We start from the raw sequence: 18,514 nt of genomic DNA on the forward strand, positions 1-18,514 counted from the left end.
CCTACATTTTGACCTGTTATATCTGTATTCCTCAAATCAAAAAGCACACTTCAGTGCCACATGTAAGTTCCTTTTTTCATAATGCCATTTTCTTGCAACTTGGTCCTAAGGAAGTTCCAGACTAAAATAGTGCATCAAGGGCTGTGCATAATCAGCCTCACTAAAAACAGCTTGATTAATACTAAATATGTCCTAGTTCCTAATCAATTATGTTAATGAAGTCGCAGGCAGCACATCTGCAAGCCCTGACAAAGCCCATGATCTCAGCACCGCCTGATAACGTGGACTCCTTGGAAAGCTGCTCGGTGCCAGTGTCCTCAGCGTAAAAATGACTTCTCTGGGAATTAAAGGGAGGTACTAGCAAAAGCCTTGTAATCCTGCAACACCGTTGTTACTCACGTAAGCACAGCATTGGCTTCCACAAAGAAATGTCAAGTTACATCACTCTTTAAAGAGAACAATGGAAACCTAAGTGTCCTGCTTTGCAAATGACACATCCTTTTCCAAGTGACAGACTGACAGGCAAAACATTTGCTACTTCGTGTTTTATGAACCTCTAGTAGGAGATAAACTGGAGTCAAGCACTTGAATAATCTATCAAAATCTGCCTCAAATTGGGGAATTGGAGTTCCTTGATTTATGTCTATCTTGCAACAACAACAACGGAATTAGAATCCAATGAAACTTAAGGTGACACTATTATTTATGGGCTCTCCCTTGTCCTGTGAACATTGGGCAGTGAGAGAGTCACTTGTCTGTTTGGTGTCAAATTATCTCCAGGCATATAAACTTTTATGGTTCAAATGCTAAATGAAATGTGAGTCTGGTGTCTCTCTCTCTCTCTCTCAACTGGGTTCTAAAAAGTTTTTCCAAATAATCTGCTTACAAGCTAGGTAAATGCTACATAATAGTTGCTGGTGATGAGATTACTGTTTCTGTTTTATTACTTTCAGGATGATTTAGTTATATTCGAGTCCAGCTAAGACATCTAAAAAATATTTAACTCCCATCAATATCAAGCATATACAAAAGCTGATGCAAGTTGGGAATTTATGCTCGTGAAAAACTATGTATGTTGGATAGGCAAGACACAGATCATTGAGTACTCAAAAAAAGAAATATTTAAACAACTCTAATTGTATGAGATGACATTTAAGCTGCTTTATTGGTAACAAGGCTTAGAGGTCACCCAGTACTATGGACTGAATTGTGTCTCCTCCAAATCCATATGTTGAAACTCTAACCCCCACATGATTGTATTGGAGACCGGGCCTTTAAAAAGTGATTAAGTTTGGGACTCCTGGGTGTTTCATGGTTGAGCATCTTCCTTCGGCTCATGGCATGATCCTGGGATCCTGGGATCGAGTCCCGCAGCAGCCTCCCATGGGGAGCCTGCTTCTCCTTCTGTCTATGTCTCTGCCTCCCTCTCTGTGTCTCTTATGAATAAATAAATAAATAATCTTAAAAAAATAGAAAGTAATTAAGATTAAATGAGGTCATGACAGCAGAACCCCAATCCCATAGAACTGTGTCATTCTAAGAAGGAGAGCCACCTGTGCTCTCTCTTCACCATGTGAAGACAGCAAAAAGCAGATGTCTGCAAGCCAGGAAGTGGGCTCTTTCCAGAACCCAACCACCATGGTCCTCTGATCTTAGACTGTGAGAAAATAAGTTTCTGTTATGTAAGCCACCCGACTTGTGGTGTTTTGTCCTGGCAGCCCTTGCAGACCAAACATCAAGGGTTGATCAGGAATTTAAGAAATGATTATATCAAGAGGAAACTATCCTCACATAATCATCACACGGAAATGGTATCTGGAAACAAGGGAGTGAATGGGGGAAGCAGATGCATGTAAGTTGATGGAGACAATGGGAAGCTCCCAGTATTCAAGATGACCACACTTAAAAATCAGTAAATTTTTAAAAAAATTGTGTGGGCCAAAAAAAATGTGTCTGTAGCATTTTGGGACGGGAGGCGAAAGTTTCAACCCTTGGACTAGCCTTGGCCTGTTCTCTAAATATTCAAGACGCATATTATTGATTTGGAGTTTTGAAGCAAGATTTTACATATACCTGACATTAAATTGTGATCTCTAACGACCAAACAAGTTCTTCTTTTTTTTTTTTTGATTGATATTGATACAGCATTGACTTATAGATGATACGAGATTTTTCTTTAAAATTTGCAACTACTAATTCATTCCATTTGGGTAGCTGGCCAAATCAAAATATTTTACATATTATACAGTAGGTTATTATAATTTGCAAGTATAATGTAACCTTTCCCCCCATTCCCACTGGCATTTTTCTTGTTCTCTTTTAAGCCTTTCTAGAATGCTTAGGTAGTTGGCTTGAAAACTATTGTTCTTTCCCAGATAAATAGCAGTCAGAATTTCTCCATGAGTGGCATTTTAGTTGTTCTGAGGGACATTTGGCCAATTACAGATCATTCAGGTGACTAATACTAAAATAAAGGCATTTTAAGAAAATTCCGTTGCTCTCCACCCCCCTCTAAATCATGTAGGGATTGGCTACTGAGATGTAGTTTTGGATCAACAACATCAGCCATCTTTTGGAGGTTGGTAGATATGCAGAATCCTAGGCCCCAGCCTTGACCTACCGAATCCAAATCCACATTTTCACAAGATCCCCAGGTGATCTGTGTGCACATTACACCTTGAGAAGCATTGCTAGGGTATTCTAGACTGAGGTCAGAGGATGATGTTTCTATTGCAGAACTGCATGAAATCTAAAGCACAAAACTTTATGTCTTTGTCTTCTAAAACTTGTTGATATCTCAGAAGACATGAAGATAGGATCCTCAAATGTTGATGTCTGCATAGTAATATACTAGAAAGATCCTTCGGCATAAACATAGGAATTCAGGGCTGGACTCCCAGACCTGCTATTTACTAACTTAGCATAAATAAAATTCTAAGCCTACATTTGTTAATCCTTAATAATGTCTACATTACGGGGTTTTGAAATCTCAAATGTAAAATGCATTTAAGTATAGAAAACATAACATTAAAAATAATTGTGGGTTGAAGAGAGCTTAGCTATAGGTGTGATTTGGTCAGGATCTGGCCAGAAAGTGCATAGAACATGCTAATGTCAAAACATGACCTATGGAAAACATCACCTGACCAGCTACCCAAATTCTTCCCTGACCATTGACTATATGAAACATAAATTATCGCAAAAAGGATCACTGGATCTGTGGTCAGTTGGATAATGCATCTCTCACCAAAGCATTCAGATTTAATTAATTTAATTAAAATAAAATGGAGAATAGGCTATTTGAAACAGGCTACCAAGTCCACATGTTTGCTGTAAAGTAATAGGTTAGATCTGTAAGGGTTTTTACACATGGACGTAAACCAAAAGTTCTCAAAATTTAATGTGTTCAAGACTCACCTGAGGAGCTTGTTATATAGAGATTTTTTCCTCTCTAAATTGCCAGAGAATCTTATTCACTTGATCTAAGATATGGCGGGAATATGAATTTTTAACAAGCTTCACAGTTGATGTTGGTGCTAGTGATCCGCAAACTATTCTTTGTGAAAAGTTGTGTTAAGTCAATAAAATGCAATAGAAAGAGAACTTCCTAAGTTCATCAATATCAATCACAATAATAAAAACTTCAATCATTATAGTTTTATGGTCTTTACAATACCTTGCTGTGATAAGTAATATGAGTATCTGTGTTTTACCAATAAAGAGACTAAAACCTTAGTTATTCCATTTAAGTGCATCCAGGTAGAAAAAGAACCAGCATTTGGATCCAGACCTGTGTGACTCAAGAGCACAGGCTATATATAAAGCACTATTCTATTTTCAAAGACACCAGGTTCCCACCATCTCTCTACATAAAAGAAATGATCAAAATCCTGGGTCCCCTTGGTAGAAGGGGTTTGGAGGATACATGAAATGAACTGAACTTCTCAGACATTTCCTCATTATTGGAGATTTCATTTGGGAATGGAGTTTGAGGGATAGAAGATCTGTAAGGTGTAGAGGAGAGGACAGGTTACATGAAAGTATAATTCTAAATAACAGCCATATAATATTTTCTTGAATTCCATATACCAATTTAGAATGGCCTGCTCAGTAATCCTACATGGATATCCCATGGGAACCTGTCATATTCCAGTCTGTCTTGAACCCATCAACTTTCTGCTTCTCCTCCCCAGGCCTATTTTATTTCAGTGGTTTCCTGTCATAGTTAATTGCATCTCTGTCTACCTGGATATCTAATTCAGAAAGCTGGAGTCATTCTTATCATTTGTTGCATTTCAGCATCTATATTAATCAGATACTTTGACCAGTTGATGGCCTTTCCATATGCTTTTCTGATCTATCTGCTTTTTTCCATCCATAACAGTAGTGTTTAGTTCCAGCTTTGTAACTTGGTTGGACTATTTTCTCAAGTGTCTGTAACCAATCTCATGACACCTCTCTAGCCCAGTGGGATGGCAATCATATTGGGCAGTCAAATTGATCTTTTAAAATGAACATGTCTGTCCCATCCATGAGGAATTCCTTGTCTTATATAGGAAAAAATAAATAAATCTCTTAGCTTAGGAGGAAATATTTGTGCTTGTATATGTACAAAATCTCTCTGGAAGGAAAAAAAAAAAAACATTGGTTGTCTGTAAGGAGAACTGGGTAGTTGATGCATCGGGCTGGGAGGAGACTTTCCACCCTATATCATTTTTGTGACTTTTAAACTTAGAACCATGTAAATGTGTCAAAAATTTTAAAAGGAAATAAAAATTCCTTAGCTAAGTGAAATAGCACAATGTCAGAAATTTGCAAAAGAAATAAAAACACAATGAGAAAAAAAAGGAAGAAAGAAAGGAAAGAAGAGAAAGTTTGGATAGGCAAGAAAAGAAAAATTTTGGTAAATGTATCTGAAGGCTGAGTATATTGCAGATTATTATTTTTTTTTACTATTCAATGTTCTATAATAATAATTTAAAGATAAAAATAAATCCCCAACAGCCCGGGGTGGCTCAGGGGTTTAACGCCACCCTTGGCCCAAGGCTTGATCCTGGAGACCTGGGATTGAGTCCCATGTCGGGCTCCCTGCATGGAGCCTGCTTCTCCCTCTGCCTGTGTCTCTGTCTCTCTTGCTGTCTCTACTCTCTGTGTCTCTCATGAATAAATAAAATCTTTAAAAAATAATTTAAAAAAATCAATCCCAAGCTTAGCCTACAAGGCATGTCATGACCTATACTTTGCATGCCTTTCTATGAGCTGTCCCAGCCCCTCTCCATGCTGTCTTACTTATGTTTCTCTTGACTAAATCCCTTTCTTTCTCATCCCCATGGCTTTGCATATGCCAATTCTTTTATTGGTAATGTTCTTGCCTTCCTTGCTTATTCCTCCCTATTCTTGGGACTTTAGCTCCTCAGCCACCTCTGCAGAGAAGCCTTTCCTAGAGTCCTCCTCACTTCTTCCAACAAGAGCTATGCCCTCCCTTCTCTAAGCTCCCATGGTACTCAGCACTGACTTATTTTTTGGTTCTTACCACATTGTGGTAATTGGCACAACCCTTAGAAGCCAGCAACCACGGCACCTCCTGTAGGCTCTGTACTTTACAGGGCTCTATGGGCCCTCCTCTTGCTACATCTTGTCCTAGATCTAGGAGTCTGTGGTAACAGCAAGGTGTGACCACCTGGAAGTTGTTCTCTCTTATACTCCAGATCCTAAGACCTCAATTTTTTTCCCCCAGACATTTCTTTCTCTGCTACCAGTGCTATATTACCAATATAAAGCCTCAAGGGGAAATTTTTGGTTTTCCAAAAAGCAGCAAGTAGTAATTTCAGGAAAAGTAAACTGCAGCTTAGATATACTAAAGCTATTTGAGAAAATATGGATTTTGTTGTTTCTGCTGTTACTGTTTTATTTCTCTTCCTTCTATTTTATCTACAACAGAGAAGACTTTAGGAAAAATAAAATACTTGCCTTCAAGAGTAGGTGATGCCGGAGTGGGTCTGGAAGCTTGTACTGTTGGTAATGGAGGTGGTAAGGCTGGGCTTTGTCCTGTGCACACAATGTAGGAGTAGGAATTGAAAAAAAAAAGGATTAACAAATTTAATATCCATGACTAAAATAGCTAGATCTGTCCCCAACATGCATAATTCATAATCCAAAGTATAAATTCATATTATTATGCAATAAGAAAAGTGTTATTAGGTGAGATCTTTAAGTGGATACATACACAGGTTCCGTTATCTTCAGAGCCATTTCTGAATATATTACTTTTCCTAGATGTATATACAATGTTAAATATATCTACTGGACTTCATTAATGGAAAATCTACATGCAATCAAATAAAGCAATTTATTTTCAATATGCACTTTAAATTATGGAAACTAAAATCACAGAAGCTGAGAGGACTCCTAATATAGAGAAAAATCACCATTTTTTTTCATTTAACTAAAAATTCTCAAATGATATAATAGGGCAATAAAAGAAGGTTAAAATTCATGGGCCTTTTGATATTGAACAGGTACATTTTTCTTCTGCCAAAATAAATGACCTGCAGTTAAGTAAATAATGGGCCAGAGGGAAAATATATTCAGTTTTATAGAGTCTTGAAAGGCTCCCTCAAGTCTCCGGGCTTATTATGAACTGTATAAAAGCCCACAATCGTTTCTGAGTGCTTCCTTATCCCAAGTGATTTCTTTAATTAACCAAAACCATCCAGGCCATGAACTGTAAACATTAACTAACATATGATCCCATATGAAATGCTGGCAAAATGTTTTATCATTAATTTCCATTCCACAAATTTCTGCTGTGTGTTTCTTTTAAATTCAGGAATTGATGTGGGCATATGCACCTTCTAAAATCTCACTGACAACTAGATATTATCAACTGTCAGCAGACCTGCCTGCTTACTGGAAGCTTTCCTTTTTAAGAGTTTGTCAAAATTAGTTTGCTCTGGTGAATTGTGGATTAGCAAGCAGAGCAATTGAAGTGGCACACATACCACCCTCTGGGGTGGTGAGAAGGGAAGCATCCCAGACCCTCATGCCAAAGAGAAGTCTCCATTCATTATAGAATTTCCCTACAGTTGTTCAACTCACCCAGGTTCATTCTTGAGCATGTTTGAGTATGCATAAAAGCACATTGTCTCATAACATACAGGCCAAATACCTCGAAAAGTATCAGTCCGTATTCTTATCAATTTTTTTTCCCTCCTGAGAGCAATATTCGATGGAAACATATTGCAACGTGCAAGTTCTTCTTTCAGGGTACACAGAAAAGATGAGGCTGGGAACTCTAAAAAAAGTTTGATCTCCTTTATTTTTCCCTAGCTAACATTTATATATTGTTTACTCTGTGCCTAGAGCAATCCCAATCAGTTTTTGAAATATTATGTTATTTAATCTTTGTAAGATCCTTAGGGTGTAGGTGTATTTTCACTTTACAGTTTGAAAACTAAAGTGACCAGGTTTTCAGGCCATTCAGCAACTAAGAAATGGAGCTGAATTTCCATGTAGGCTCCAGATTTGGGGTGCTTAAAGCCTCTTTAAAACTTCCTAGGGCCAGAAAAGGGTCATCTTTTATAAGGGAATCCATGACTGCTGGTGGAACTAACGCATGAAGCTTCCACCCTGAACCCCACCTTCTTTGTAAGTCAAAGGCACATATACTTGTAAATATCCATTCCCAAGTCTTGCTTGAGAGCTATTCTTGAAAAACTATTTCTAAGGTTGGTTGACATTTTATAGCTCTTAAATCCAGGAAGAATCTAGATTTAGGGAGGAGCCCATTAAATGATTAAAGTTTAAAATCCAAGTGGCCATGAATATAAATTAATTGTTTCCAAATACTGAGGCTTTCAAAAATATCTTCATAGAATGGTTCCTGTTCAATCTAAGCCACTTTCTCCTTGTCATATACTTTCATGAACAGTGGTGATGCAAAATCACAGTCCTTTATAGTCTCGATAAGCTTTTTAGAAATTTATTTCAAAATGAAATTCTTTCTAGGGAATCATTCATAATTTGCACTCGAAAATATTTTTAGATTTTCTGGGAGGAACTATGAAGTCACTATTTTATTTTAAAAACATTTCAGTGAGCACTTATTATGTGCCAAGACCAAAGACGTTAAACCCCAGCCCTGCCTTCAAGAAGTTCTCAAATACTGACTAAAACAGATTTAGATCAATATAATAGATTGCTATAATATAGTGTGATGATGAGAAATTTATTTATACAGAGGGGATGTTGCAGAGAGATCCCTGGAGGAGGTTAACTATAACCTGTGTTTAAAGATGTAAAATGAAAAAAATAAATAAATAAAAATAAAGATGTAAAATGAGTTTGCCAGATAAAGAAATGGGAAGAAGGGATTCCACACAGAGAGAATCTGGTGAAAAAAAGTCATGGAGGCCAAAATTTGGAGGACTCCTAAAACAAGCGAACTGGCGCAAAAAATATATCTAGTTTATATCAAATTCTCTAAGACGGTGACCAACTGTGTTATGCTTCCCACAGTGGCTGACTGCACCATTGTGAGGCAATGGACACAGTGGGGAAGTAGGACCATAGGAAAAAGAGAAAGAAAATCCATATGTCTTCCTGCCTCCATAGTGACAGTTGTAAGTCACCCTGGCAAGGGAATTATTAGCTCAAAGCAAATTTATATTGTGGTAGGGAGCACCCAAACAAATCAGATATGTCATCCTCGAGTATGACATGTGACTTAAAGAAAATTCTTCTTTTATGTCTAAATAATGTCAGAGAATATTCTTGAAATCAGAGACCATTTTATATATGAATAAGTACATTATATAATCAATAATGCTCATGTAATGTTATACTAATAATAGAATTTTATAGTCAAGGGGGCTGCTGAGTATAAAGACTGTATGTTTAGGGTCAAGTGGTAAGAGCTTCACCTTCAACACTTACAATCTGGGAAAACTTGAAAATCTCATGAAGTATTCAAGCCTCAGTTTAGGGCTTATGAAATGAGGAGAGTTTTTAGGGCTGTAATAGGGATTCAGCAATGCAGCATCTAACACAATAAATACTCCAAATACTAATTTTTTCAATAATGAATTTACAATTTGTATCCCATCCAATTACACAAGAGGACTCGAAATAGACTTTGAAAGTACATAAACAAAGATATAACAACAGGTAAAATTAAACTTGACAGAAATAGCGAACTCATTTACAGGGAAGAAGCTTATAATTTTATTAGGAATATATTCCTTTGCAATTCCTGAGGATTGTTACTTTCTGAAGGAATGATTTAGGTTGTTGAAATTTATGTTGGGACTCTAAAGGTGCCCTTCATTTTATAAGCTATTACCTGAAAATCCCTCTGACATCCAAACATAGTGAATTGGCTTTATTTTTTTTTCCTTGAGTGATTTGGGCTGGCTTATTTCCATAATACCTGAATGGCGTGTTTGTAAGCTGCCAATATTTTATTGTTCTGTTTTTTCTCACATGAATCAATTTGATTGTTTTTGGTTTAGCCAAATTCCACTGGGAATAGTAGGCAGTGTGCATTCCTTCTAATGATCTAAGTTACCAATGTTTTCTTTACACTGCTAGAAATGATGCATGGAATTACTTGAAATCTCAAGTCAAGTAGGAGGCTATGAGCTGAATTCAGATAATATAAAGTAAAAAACAATTCACTATACTAAAATTTAATTCATCTGGTTTCTTTATCAAAGGAAATTCCATACAACATTTCTATACAACTAAAACCTACCCCCTACATCTTGAAACAAATGTTGAGGAGATGTTTTTCTCTAATGCCTGATAGAGATTTAATTCCTTAGGCCACTATTGCATTCTCCTGGAGGTACTGAGTATGTCCAGAAAATTATAAACTCCTTGAAAAGCCTCTGTACTGCCAACAATGAGTAGTGATGGATTCTGGGATAGAGATGGTGTCATTCTAGCAAGTGACCATTGAGTTAAAATTCATTTACATTTTTAAAAAAATCATTTACATAATGTGTACAATAATTACAAATTCCTATCTCATTCTGTTCTTTCAGTTTCATAAAAATCAGTAGTGAATCTATGACTAACAGTGAAGTGGGGAGATCTGAATTTAATAAGAAAATGATGGTCAAGTTTGTTAAAGCAATAACATTAGTTGTATGCATTGCACAAGTTTCCTAGGCTGAATGTTTTTATAACATGTAGAATAATATTTTTAAAGTTTGGAATTGAACAAATAGAAAAATTATGTATAGTTTTACATCTTAGACTGAGCTATGTGATTGTGCTAGTGTCCTTTATTAAAAGTAGGGACATTTTGCTCTCCTGGTTTCCTTACTGAGTGTCTTTCACTTGCCATGCACTTTTGAGAGAGGAGTAGGAGTTCGAGTATCAACAATTCCTCCCTTTCCCATCCCATCTATTAAATATTTTAGACTCCTCATATAATAATCCTAGGTTTGTGAATTTGCCTCTGCAATGAGGACCTCACCAGTAAGGAACCACCTGAAGAAGTTCAGGACTTCATATGAGGTGGGTGGATCAAGGAGGTGCTTACTCCAGTATAGGCATCTCTATACCTGCCACTTATGAACTGTTAAATTCTACACAGCTACTTTGCATCCCTTATACATGATCTCATGGAGAGGGTACTCAGGAAACAGGCAATTATTCCTTAATAGGTCTTAGTTGTTTCAAGGACTTAGAGAACAATATATCTCCGCCCTAGCTGGCTTGTTGTAAGTGTTCATGGGCATATTAGTGCAAATGAAGTCACTGAGGGACCACAGTGAAGACAAAGACCTTCTTGTTATAGCGCTTATGTTAGAGATGGAGGGAGACAGGCGATCAACAAGCAAGGCAGATCATTTTTGAGCTCAGGAATGTAGGGACATCAAAACAGAGTGGTGAGGCAGACAATGCCTTGGGGAAAGAGATGGTGTTAAATGGACAGAAAAGGAAGAGTAGGGCCACCATGAAGGAGGATTCCACTAACCTCTGAAGCTTTGTGCAAATTAGAAAAATGTGTCCATTCTGAGTGTGTGGAGACCATGGTGGCAAGGTTTGACTAGGAAAACCCACTTAGTGCAGAATTAAGACTCAGCTCTTTCCTAGGCAGTTGCTGCTCCAATGAAGGGCATGTTGTCTCAGGGTGGAGAAATCAGAGTAAGGAGTCTTTGTGTAAGTACACAAACTGCACAAATGCAAGACATAGGAAGTGGCTCTACCTCTAAGGAGAACACACTTGAACTCTGACTTGAATACAGCAGAGCAAACGTCAGAAAGATCTGTGACAAAAGGATTCTTGACATGGTAAAGCAATGCCAAAAGCCAAAGCTAGGGACCAGCCTGGCTTGTTTAAAGGTCATTGATGATGGAGAACAGAAATGAGCTCATATCAGAGTCTTCTAGGCTGTTCCAGTGAGTTTAGATTTGTCCTAAGGGCAGTGGTAAGCTTTTGTAGGGTTTGAGCATGGCATGTAGGTTATGACAGGCAGCAGGAGACCAGGTGGACACAACTGAAATAACCCAGGTGAAGAAGTGACGTGGACTTACACTAGGTGGACTGAGGTTCATCATTCATGCAATAAATATTTATGGAATGCCTACTTTCATAGGATATGGAGTTACAGCAGAGAACAATAGAGACAAAATCACCCATGTCACGGGGCCAAGATTCTAGTGGATGGAGACAAAAGTAGCAACTAAGTAAGTAAAATGGAAATAAGCATCCTATGAAAAATCTATCAAGAAAGAGTAATAAGGAAAGCTATTCTGAGTAATGGGTGGCATTTTTAAATATATGATCTATGAAAACCACAGAAGTTGTAGGTAAGTGGATGGAATCAGAGTACCTTTTGACATAAACCCAATAGGACTATTCAATGAATTTAATGTAGAGAGTGAGGGAAAGAAATCCTTTGACTTGAGCTTCTGGAAACAAATGAGAACACTCAGATAAGGGCAAGGAATTTTCCATTTACCACCCAGTTAGGTGCCATTTATGGACTAACTGCTTAGTCATTGTTGTCACTTGGATTATACTGTTTTCAATTTTGCCAGAGGTCTTATGTAGAGGACACTGAAGTAGAAGCCATAATTCCTTTATTGGGTTATTCCAATAACATCTCATTGGCAAGTAATTTTCAAGTTTTTTTTTATGATTTTAGAAAAGTTTTAAGCAAATGGATTATTTAATATAAATTGGCTACACAACCCTACTATAAGGGTTTTAAAACACCAAAAGCTTCAACTTCTTAGATCAAAGAACCTCCTCCAGGCCAAAATGTTTCTACTGGAAAGGTTTCTTTCCATCCTGATAAAAAGCTTTCCTAATATTTCCATGTGTTGTATATTTGCATATTCACTTTGATGGAAAGCATGGAATGGTAGCCAAATGCATATTTCATACATTCTTTTGATTAAAAATGATAAAGGTAATATCAGTGTTTTTTCCTCTTCATCTCCAATTTATGAAGTAGAAAAATTTTCCATAGAACAGTCAACTAAAGAAAGGAAATAAGATTGATTTCAGATCATATGGTTCTTCTATTTATCCTTATACCTTGATTATGACATGATATCTGATGTTTGGGACCTAATAAAAACAGGGGCATAGAATCATGCTCATAGAGTCTTGGGGTGTAGGAGAGACCTTTGAAATCAACTATTCTAACACCCTGATTTTTCAGATTAAAAAAAGAATTTGTCCCTGGAAGGATAAATAGCTTAACAAAATCATGCATTGAGAGCAGATCCAATTTAAGATTAAGGTTTTTTTTTTTCCACTCCATTTTATTTTTCTATTTATTTAATATCTATTTGGAAGGCCAAGACAAATGCCAATTATTTTATCTATTGTCATTAATGATTCATAACCCTTGAAAGATCTGTAAGTATTTACTTCAGACTATAAAGAGTTTTATCATTTTCTTCAGTGATTATGCTTTGTTTAACCTTAATTAGATGCTGAATTGACCTCCAGTGGCCCATCAAAAAAGCTCACTACTTAAATCAATCTTTTTGTTATCTGACCTCATTTCCACAATTCTAGATAGACTTTCAAATAAGAGGCTTCAAAACTCTCAGTATTACCGTTTCTTCGCTTTTCTTAGTTTCTTCTAGTTATCTGGACCATATGTATTTCAAAACCACAGCAAATTGTATTTGCACACAAAATCAACCGAGGGACAGACAGTAAAGATGGAAGAAAGAGACAAATAGGTAAAACGAACTACACATTTTTCTTTTCATGCAAAGGTCAAAGCTGGGAGGGAAAGAGATTAATGAGGCAAGTTAGATGGACTGCAGTCTCAATTAAAAGAAATAAAAATAAAAACTCAGAAAGCACTCATGCACTTAGAATACAAATATCCTACTTGCTATCTAATCAAAAATCTCTAGAATTGCAAATTCTTAATGATGAAACTTGCTAGAACCTGGCTTATTCTAGTAATTCCTCAAAACTTGGCCATTTTATCATTTCCTTGATTCTCTTCCATACAATCCCCTTACAGCTGCATATGCTCCCAGAGTACCTAGGATGCACTTTATCTTCTGTTCTTCAATGCATTTGTTCATTTACAAGTTTGGGTTTTCCTTCCTTTTTTTTTTTTTTTTTTTTTTAAAGTCTTCACTAGACTATGAACAACTTAAGGACAGAGTTTGGAACAATATATACTTGGGTAGGAGAATGAATAATTAAAGGAGAAAATGAATGATTAACTGAATAAGTGAATCAGTGAATGTTACTAAATGCTACTCTGTCAAACTGTTTCTAGAACATTTGCATATTAAAGGATAGAACTATAGTTTTTTTTTAGTTCTTGATCATGTACAAAATACTTCCAACAAAATAATGAAATTTTACTGGTTTATTTATTCATTTATCTATTCATTTATTCATTTTAAAATCATTTATACTTCCAGACCAAAGCATTTTCTTTCTGTGAGAATCGGTACCTATTTTATGAATGGAACAACAATCTTCCCATGAAAGTGAAACATTCAATGTGTTTAACCATGGCTACTGGGAAAATAGTGAGCTAAAGCCCAAAGATAAGAAAATGTAGCTTCACTAAGTAGTTTAATCAAGTTATAACACTTGCAATATATTCTGAGTATCTACAGGTCTCCTCAAGTGGACAGAAGACTATTTAGATTATTCACTGAGGTATTTTTCAGCCCAAACAATTCCACACCTATAGATTTAACTTGAATAGTGTTTTAGTGCCAAACATTGAAATCTAAAGAAGTTGAACAACTTGTTAAATTCACCTGAGTGACTTATAAGTAGGATTTATATATGCAGATTGTCAGTGCTGCTCTTTGCACAGTAGCATGTTGTCTTTTTCATTTATTTTAGAAATAGTATAAAGAGACAAGGAATGAACAAATGTATAAAATTTAGAATAATCAGCACTAAACAATTTCAATTAATTACAGATAATCATTATATTGTTATGCTTTAGAACTCTATAGTCAATGATATCGTTTTATAATAATTTAAAAGACATATTAAATGCAGTGCTCTGTATTATAACAAAGTGATATTATTAATGGACATTTAAACCTTGTTCCATTGGAAGATAACTTAAAATACAAATAATACATCGGTTATGTTAATTCAATATTCAACTTTATAATGAATTCAGATTAGGTCTCTGAGATGTTGTTTTCCAGTGTCAAAAATATCTAATATGCTTTACCAAAATGCAGATGCCTACTTTCTAAGGTGTTGAGTAGTCAGAGAAGCTGTAGGATAAAAATGGCTCATCTTATTAGAAATCAGCTTTTGCAGTATTATTTATAATAGCCAACATATGAAAACCACTCAACTATCCATCAGCAGATGAATGGATAAAGAATTGGAATCTATCTATCTATCACCTATAGAAAAAGAGAGGGGATCCCTGGGTGGCGCAGCAGTTTGGTGCCTGCCTTTGGCCCAGGGCGCGACCCTGGAGACCCAGGATCGAATCCACGTCGGGCTCCCGGTGCATGGAGCCTGCTTCTCCCTCTGCCTGTGTCTCTGCCCCTCTCTCTCTCTCTCTCTCTCTCTCTCTTTGACTATCATAAATAAAAAAAAAAAGAGAGAGAGAAGGGAACATTATTTAGCCATAAAAAAAGAGAAAATTTTGCCGTTTGCAGCCATAGGGATCGACCTTGAGGATAATATGCTAAGTGGAATAAGCCAGTCAGAGAAAGACAAATATCATATGATCTCCCATGTGGAATTTAACATTATGGAACTCATAGATGCAGAGAACAAACTGGTGGTTGCCAGAGGTGGGGGGGGGGAGTGGGTGAAATGAGTGAAGATAGGCTAAAGGTACAAATTTCCAATTATAAGATAAGTTCTAGGAATGTAATGTACAGCAAGGTGACTATAGTATTGTTTGTAAATTGCTAAGAGATTAGATCTCAAGAGTTCATCATAGGAAAAAGAATTGTAACTATGTGAGATAATGGATGTTAACTTACTGTGGTAATTGTTTCACAATATATACATATGGCAAATCATCATATTGTATACCTAAAACTAATATGATGTCAATTATCTCAGTAAAACTGAAAATAATTAAAGGACTCTAAATAGACTCTATGCTTTAGTTAATTTTTAAGAAAGAAATCGACTTTTTTCCCCTGGCAAATATTTAAAATGTTGTACTTCTGTATGAATGTTAAGTACATAGTTGAGTAGAACTAAAAATGTATAGTTTTCAAGATTTTGTCATTTATCTTTAACTCAAAATCAAAATTTTGAGTTAAAATCAAATTGAGTCAAAATCTCGAGTTTCACTTATATCCCTCTTCATGCCCTTCCTCCCTCACACATTAACATACTAACAAATAATAGGCTATCATTCATTTAACTTAATTGACCATTGTTTTTAATGCAAAAGAATCAATTCTAAAAAGGTTGTTGTTTACCAGCCAGGTAATTAACATAGCATATATCTAAATATGAGTACATTTAATGTGTCATAAATCTCAATTCAAAATGTAATAGTTCAGGCTTTATAGTCAGTATTACTTTTCAGAGATCCGACACAATACACAGATTTACTCAAAGACGGAAAATCAAGCCACACCAAATCATTGATCACTGGGATTGTGAGTAACCAGGAAGGTGAGGAAATAAGAGAAAGGATGGCTCCCAAGACAAAATCATTATGTTTACAGATTGTACTAAAATAATTTACAAGTAGAATAACAAATTCACTCCTTAAGAGATAGGAGGCTTGACATTTTTGTAAACTATCTAAACATGAAGAACAAATAATGGCTCCTTCTGTCTCCTATCTTTCCGGTTGTTTGACTTTAGATTTTACCAAACAGGTTATTGACAGAGAGCAGCTGGCACAGTTGATTGCTAAATCAATTCCTAACCTGCTTGAATCTGTTGTTTTCATTCTCACTAACTTCAGGACCCACCAACAACCTTAGAGATAAACTTATTCTATGCTCTCCTCCATCTCAACCTGCTGCCACTCTAACCATTAAGAATAAAATAAGCTTAAAAATCTAATCATGGAGTTAGGTGATATTTTATGAGGCCTATGGCCAGTTTAGAATCCCAGGAAATTTAAAAGTAAACCATATCCCAGATTCCTTCAGGATTTTGGTGACAAGCCACTTGCTTGTCACCATTTGCTCTTAGGTATGAAGTCCCCGTCCCCAGATTCCTTTCACTGACCAACCAACGAAGACATCTGAAAGTTACCAGCAGATTGCCTGCTTTCTTTGGCAGTTGTATTGACAACATTTAGGAGTGCGTGTCAAATTTGCATTGTATGAGAAACAAAGACTGTTTTTCTTAAATCATACCACTTACAAAACAGAATGAAGGGAAAAAAAAGAAAGAAAACCTAAGAGGTAGTGACCCCCTTTAAAAATATATTTTCTCTCTTTTGTTAGAGACAATATCCAGCCATCCAGACAAACTCCAAAACTTCTTCTTGGTTCAATTCCCTAATCTATGAGATGGAGTTCCTAGGTTTTGATAAGAACTTCATCAATGAGATTGATCCATGTCCACAGTTGAGCACAGCACCTGGCCTGGCATTCCATTAGGACTTGGTAACTGGTAAATCTTTCCATTGTCTTCATCAATGCTGTCATCATCACCTGGGATCATCCTCAAAAATCCTTAAAGGGTAAATAGCTGCAAAAAAAGTATGTGTATGACTGAGCTTTCCTTCAGCTCCAGGAAAGTCACTTTAACTAAGATCCTCTGTGACTTTCCTTTCTCCTTACCCTCAAATTCAGAGACATACTTTTTTAAGCTATAGCATGGCATTTGAAAAAAACAGTGCTGCTTCTCCTCTACACAAGGATCACATCCATATAAAATAAAATCAATTTGGCACTTTTCAACCACCCTGTTTAGCTATTTCCACACCACACAGGACTTGGCAAAGGGAAAGGATGTTGCAACTCTCCTATCCTTTCTCTCCACTTGTGGGAAAATTTTTTTCCTTTATTTTTTTTTTTTTGTTTAATTGTCTCTGACACATGCAAATATTCCATGTTCACAAGCAATTTGAAGAGATATGAAAAGCCTAAGGACGAATCATAGAGCCAATTAAAAAGAGACCTTCTGGTTTTGGAATTTATCTCAGGAGGAGACAAAGGATTTGTCATTTTGTTTTAGCAGAGAATTTTCTACCAGGTGCTTTAAAAAGATGATAAAATTCCACACCTTTTCAACTACAGGCATATAACATAAGCTGAAATATTTCAATACTTGCACTTGATAGATAAAGGATAAATGGTAACATGTTAATAATTACTGTTTAATAGGCTTAACACCACAATTAAATTCACAAATATGTTCTCCCTTGAATGACACATTTGGAAGCCATCCAACTTCTCTTCCTGTTTTAAATTGTGTATAATTGATACTATTTTGTCATTTAAAACAATACACACTGCTTATCCAGTGTCTGCCAGCAGGCTATTTATAATTATACAAGAAAAAAATATTCCTCCGGGAGAAAATCATCATTAATACAATACCATCATAAATAATAGAAAATGGAAACTGTTTACATCTTATGCAACTGTTTTATAAAAGAGTATAAATCATCAGGTTGTTTTTACAGGATGTTTCAATATGACAATATTGGTTCTTTTTCTCTATTTTCCCTCACTTTCTATATGAGATTCTAATTTTTACAAACAAGTTTTAGCCACTAAATACACACTCGTTACCTAAACACTATGGATGATTACTATCGAAAGTGATTTGTAGGTGATAGTTTTTCTTTCAGGAAAACTGCATGCCAACCATGAAGCAGAAATATTGAATAAAATAGAGTAGTGGGAATTTAAGAGATGTAATATAAACAATTAAGTGTGAATGACAAAAGATAGGCACTAAAGTATAATGGGGTCTAATTTGAAAGGATGTACAATGATGCAGATGACATTCATATGATATAACTTTGTTCAGTTTTTCCTCTGTAGTGATTTCTCACTTGGTATTGCCAATTAATATAGAGTACACGTACTTCATCTTATG

The 18,514-nt window shown here is 36.0% G+C and overlaps 1 protein-coding gene and 1 long non-coding RNA gene across 11 annotated transcripts in view; one reads left to right on the top strand and one right to left on the bottom strand.

The window, feature by feature from the left end:
• Positions 1–18,514, bottom strand: part of TRDN (triadin) — a 368,093-nt gene that overhangs the window by 216,423 nt on the left and 133,156 nt on the right. For all 7 annotated transcript variants that reach the window (XR_008662524.1, XM_055310519.1, XM_055310523.1 and 4 more), the window contains exon 10: positions 5,971–6,048. Coding sequence is in view for 6 of the 7 variants with exons in the window: in XM_055310519.1 (XP_055166494.1) it covers positions 5,971–6,048 (78 nt within the window). In the remaining variant the exon portion in view is untranslated. The remainder of the gene's footprint in view (positions 1–5,970; positions 6,049–18,514) is intronic.
• Positions 1–18,514, top strand: part of LOC129500273 (uncharacterized) — a 43,528-nt gene that overhangs the window by 12,920 nt on the left and 12,094 nt on the right. For 2 of the 4 annotated variants that reach the window (XR_008662526.1, XR_008662527.1), the window contains exon 2: positions 11,607–11,697. The exons of the other annotated variants lie outside the window; for them this stretch is intronic. This is a non-coding gene — a long non-coding RNA (uncharacterized LOC129500273). The remainder of the gene's footprint in view (positions 1–11,606; positions 11,698–18,514) is intronic. 4 annotated transcript variants of the gene reach the window in all.

This window comes from Nyctereutes procyonoides, unplaced genomic scaffold (assembly GCF_905146905.1).
Source record: "Nyctereutes procyonoides isolate TBG_1078 unplaced genomic scaffold, NYPRO_anot_genome, whole genome shotgun sequence".
NCBI lineage: Eukaryota > Metazoa > Chordata > Mammalia > Carnivora > Canidae > Nyctereutes > Nyctereutes procyonoides.